The sequence below is a fragment of the Oryctolagus cuniculus genome, chromosome 1, assembly GCF_964237555.1.
Source record: "Oryctolagus cuniculus chromosome 1, mOryCun1.1, whole genome shotgun sequence".
Taxonomy (NCBI): domain Eukaryota; kingdom Metazoa; phylum Chordata; class Mammalia; order Lagomorpha; family Leporidae; genus Oryctolagus; species Oryctolagus cuniculus.
This window is the reverse complement of record NC_091432.1, coordinates 14,124,224-14,128,134: the sequence shown is the minus strand read 5'-3', so window position 1 is coordinate 14,128,134 and position 3,911 is coordinate 14,124,224. Positions and strand designations below refer to the sequence as shown.

Below are 3,911 nucleotides of genomic sequence, written 5' to 3'. Positions count from 1 at the left end.
TTGGTTTACCACTGCATATTCTAAGTGCTATTTGAATCATGAGAAAATATTTTCTTAGTTGCAAAATGAGAATTTCATATTTAACTGAGCCCTCTCCATTGCCTTTTAGAGATGCCATGAAATTCAAGTGGGATCATGCATGTACCATAAGTATTCTTTAAAAAGAAATTATTGAGTGGTCATCTGGTTTAGATTTTGGTCTTAGCAATGAAGAAAACAAAGACTTTGCTCTCTACGGTTTTGCAGTCTAGTGCAGGTATTACAATTACTTTCATCTTGCACCAAATCTTTGTTAGAGAATGTAGCTTGTGGCTTAACTGTCTTCCCAGATCTGTCTATGCTAACCCTGCAACAGGGTAGGAGAGAACTGTCTATGATGTAGGTAAAGTAAGTACAGAGGAGAAGTCATGTGCTGTGTCCTTCAGACACCAGACAGTTCAGCCTTTAGGAGACATTTCCAAAGGAAGCATGGCTTATTTAATCTGAAAGAGTACCATTAAGTCAGGAGCAATAGAACCAGCAAGTTACCCAGTTGTAAGGTAGTTTTCAAGTTCTGCTGTTCTGGCCTGAGCATGATGGAAGATACTCTAAGGGCAAAGACAGGGGCCAGTGCTGTGGCACAGTGGGTTAATGCCCTGGCCTGAAGCACCAGCATCTCAAGTGGGTGCCAGTTTTAGACCTGGCCGCTCCACTTCCGATCCAGCTATCTGCTATGGACTGGGAGGGCAGTGGAGGATGATCCAAGTCCTTGGGCCCCTGCACCCACATGGGAGACCCAGAAGAGGCTCCTGGCTCCTGGCTTTGGATTGGCGCAGCTCCAGCCATTGCAGCCAATTGGGGAGTGAACCATCGGATGGACCTCTCTCTCTCTCTGCCTCTCCTCTCTCTGTGTAACTCTTTCAAATAAATAAATAAATCTAAAAAAAAAGAGCGAAGACAGTTCAGAATGGTGATGGGTGAGGGCTGTTCCTTAAACCCCTTCTATTTTTTAGCCAGATAGAGACTCAGTTTTGTTTTATTCAGTATTCTCTGCTTATTGAGGTGATCAATAATTTATATATTAAAATAAAATAAAAGTCCAAGTAGCACAATTCACAGGGATTCCCAGATAGAATCTTGACACAGAAGAAAATGTAGAATTAATGGGAGTAAATCAAGATGGAAAAGATGTTACACTCGAGTATGGGTGCAAATAGTATCGGGATGAGATGAAATAAACCCAAGACCTCTTGGACCTTAGAGACTATACACTGTGCTGTTAGAGAATAGAATGAGACTTGTGGGCACAAAAGAATGGACTGGACATGGGAGAGGAGGATAAAGTACCACGGAATTTCTAGAAAAAAATTCACCACATTTGTAGTTTTCTCACATGCCTTCTTTCTGTTCACAAGTTTATACTGCATATGGAGCAGGTGCTTATTAGGATAAATTGCTATGGAACAAAATGAATGAAATCCTCTTATTGAGATCTACATGCTATGGGACACCTGGAATCTGCCAGTGACCTTTGTTAAGGCAGCTTTCACACCCTTATTTCTCAGACTGTAGATCAAGGGGTTCAACATGGGGATGACCACAGTGTAGAAGACAGATACGACCTTATCTTCCTCCAAGGATTTGCCTGAGCCATTTCGTATGTACATAAAAATGAGGGTTCCAAAGAAAAGGGCCACAGCAGTGAGGTGGGAGGCACATGTGGAGAATGTCTTGGCCCTGCCACCTGAAGACTTAACCTTAAAAATGGCCTTGAGGATGAGTAGGTAGGAAATAAAGATGACCAAGGCATTGGCCACAATCACAAAGTTGCCAAAGAAGACAATGACAATCTCAGAGTTTGTTGTGTCACTGCAGGAGAGCTTTAGCAGGGGTGGGAGGTCACAGAAGAAGAAGTTGATCTGATTGTTGTTACAGAAAGAGAGGGTGAAGGTACATGTGGTACGAAGAATGGCCCCTGATGTCCCACAGACATAGGCTCCCAATACCAAAACCCAGCAGATTCTGGAATTCATGGCTACACTATACAGCAGTGGGTTGCTGATAGCAACATAGCGGTCATAGGCCATCACTGTTAACAGGAAACATTCTGTCCCTGCACAGAGGGTGAAGAAAAAGAATTGGGCAGCACAGCGATCATAGGAGATGATGGTTTGTCTAGTGGCCAGCATGGCAAGGATTTGCGGGGTGATGACTGAGGTGTAACAGGCATCCAGCAGGGAGAGGTGGCTCAGGAAGAAGTACATTGGGGTATGGAGTTGGATATCCACTTGAATCAGAATGAACATTCCCATGTTGCCCAGAAGGGTGACGAGATATAAACCCAGAAACACCAGAAAGAGGGGAATCTCTAGATTTGGGTGGTCAGCAAAGCCCGTGAGAATGAACTCAGTTACTGTGGTGAGATTATTGCTGGCCATGCATGTGATATGGACTGCGAGTCTGAGGATGAGAATGAAATTTTAAAAATCTTGTATTGAGGGACAGAATGTCTCTTTCTGTGGTAGAAATTAGGTTTAAAATTCTGGGTGTATTTGTAGAGCTTGCTTTTCAGACATCTTGAACTCAGATGATTCTCCTTGGGCCTCTCCTGCATTTTATGGAGCTGAGCATTGAGCCGGTGCTTTGGATTCAAATGAATTCTGGTTTACACTTGGCAATTTCTGTGAAGATAAGAGAGATATACAATTCTCAGATTGGGAAGGTTCCTGGACTGCATTTGGTCCTGACTTACCTGGGATCGGAGTCTCTTGTAACCCACAGTCATCCAGTTGACACACGAGCCTCCGTTTGTGGACAGCTTCACCTGTGAATTCCTTTCTGGCCCTGGGTTATTTCTCTTTGTGTCTTCCACGTATTGGTCATACTTTTATGCCTTCCTGACACAACAGTTGCAATCTCTTCTCGTGAAGGTCTTCCAGGAGTTGGAAGATGATGAAGCTGCACTTCATGTTGACTATTTCCTTATACACATCAATACACATTGACATACACTTTCTTTTTATTGTGTAATTATTCAGGCAGGCAACTAAAATACTGCTTATGTGATAGTATTAACTAATAACTAAAATCATTCTTTTTATTTTAATCTTTACTACCCTACCTAAGAGACCATATTCAATACTATTTAAATACTTTTTTTTTGTTATTTATAGCATCAAGATTATAAACAATTTGTGCGAACTTGTGGTCTTGCTATCTTTTAGTAATGTGACTTGTGCAAATTACATAACTCCATTGGCCCTCAATTTTTTATCTGTATCATTTAAAAAACATGCCTGCTTCACAGGGCTATTCTGAGCATGAAATAAGTTAATATCTGCAAGATATGTAGAGCAGTGCCCAGCACACAGAAATAACTGAATAATGTTATTGTTGCTGTTTTTCTCATCAATTTTAGAAGTATATATTGACTTTCTATTCCAAAAGATAATACATTTCCCTCATATAAACTTTTGTCACTATTTGTATCTCTTTAAATAATACATGTACACACAGTATATATTTGTAATTTTGTTTCAATAATTGAATAAATTTGGACTCCAGGTAAGAAAGATGAAGAAATCATTCCCCTCTTCTTTTCTCCCTCCTCCTTCTCACCCCATTTTAAAAACCTTCAGTCTTTTATCCCATTTATGTAACAACACTTTTTATCCTAGTTGTCTTCTGTACTTGTCTATGGGTTGATGGTAAGTGATGTTTCCCTGTTACAATTACATATGTGCTATACACTAAAAGGCTAAAAATCGGATATGTAGAAGAAGAAATGTAGCTAAATGCTCCTGTGTGTAAGAGAAGCTGTCAAACATCAAGTCAAATGAATGCGCTTTTCTTGCACTCTACCAATTTGCTCAAAAATAATTATATTTACTGCCTTTTATATTTGAGTCATGGCAATTTTGTATTTCCTAAAA

The 3,911-nt window shown here is 40.4% G+C and overlaps 1 protein-coding gene across 1 annotated transcript; it reads right to left on the bottom strand.

The window, feature by feature from the left end:
* Window positions 1–1,378: 1,378 nt before the first annotated feature.
* On the bottom strand, window positions 1,379–2,643 carry OR9I1 (olfactory receptor family 9 subfamily I member 1). Its single transcript, XM_002709171.3, has one exon. It carries the CDS (start codon window positions 2,415–2,417, stop codon window positions 1,473–1,475), a length of 945 nt encoding a protein of 314 aa, XP_002709217.3. The 5' UTR covers window positions 2,418–2,643; the 3' UTR covers window positions 1,379–1,472.
* Between the last annotated feature and the right edge of the window lie 1,268 nt (window positions 2,644–3,911).

Excerpts from the sequence above, each read along its gene's own strand:
- OR9I1 (XM_002709171.3), bottom strand. The coding sequence starts at position 2,417 with ATGGCCAGCAATAATCTCACCACAGTAACTGAGTTCATTCTCACGGGC.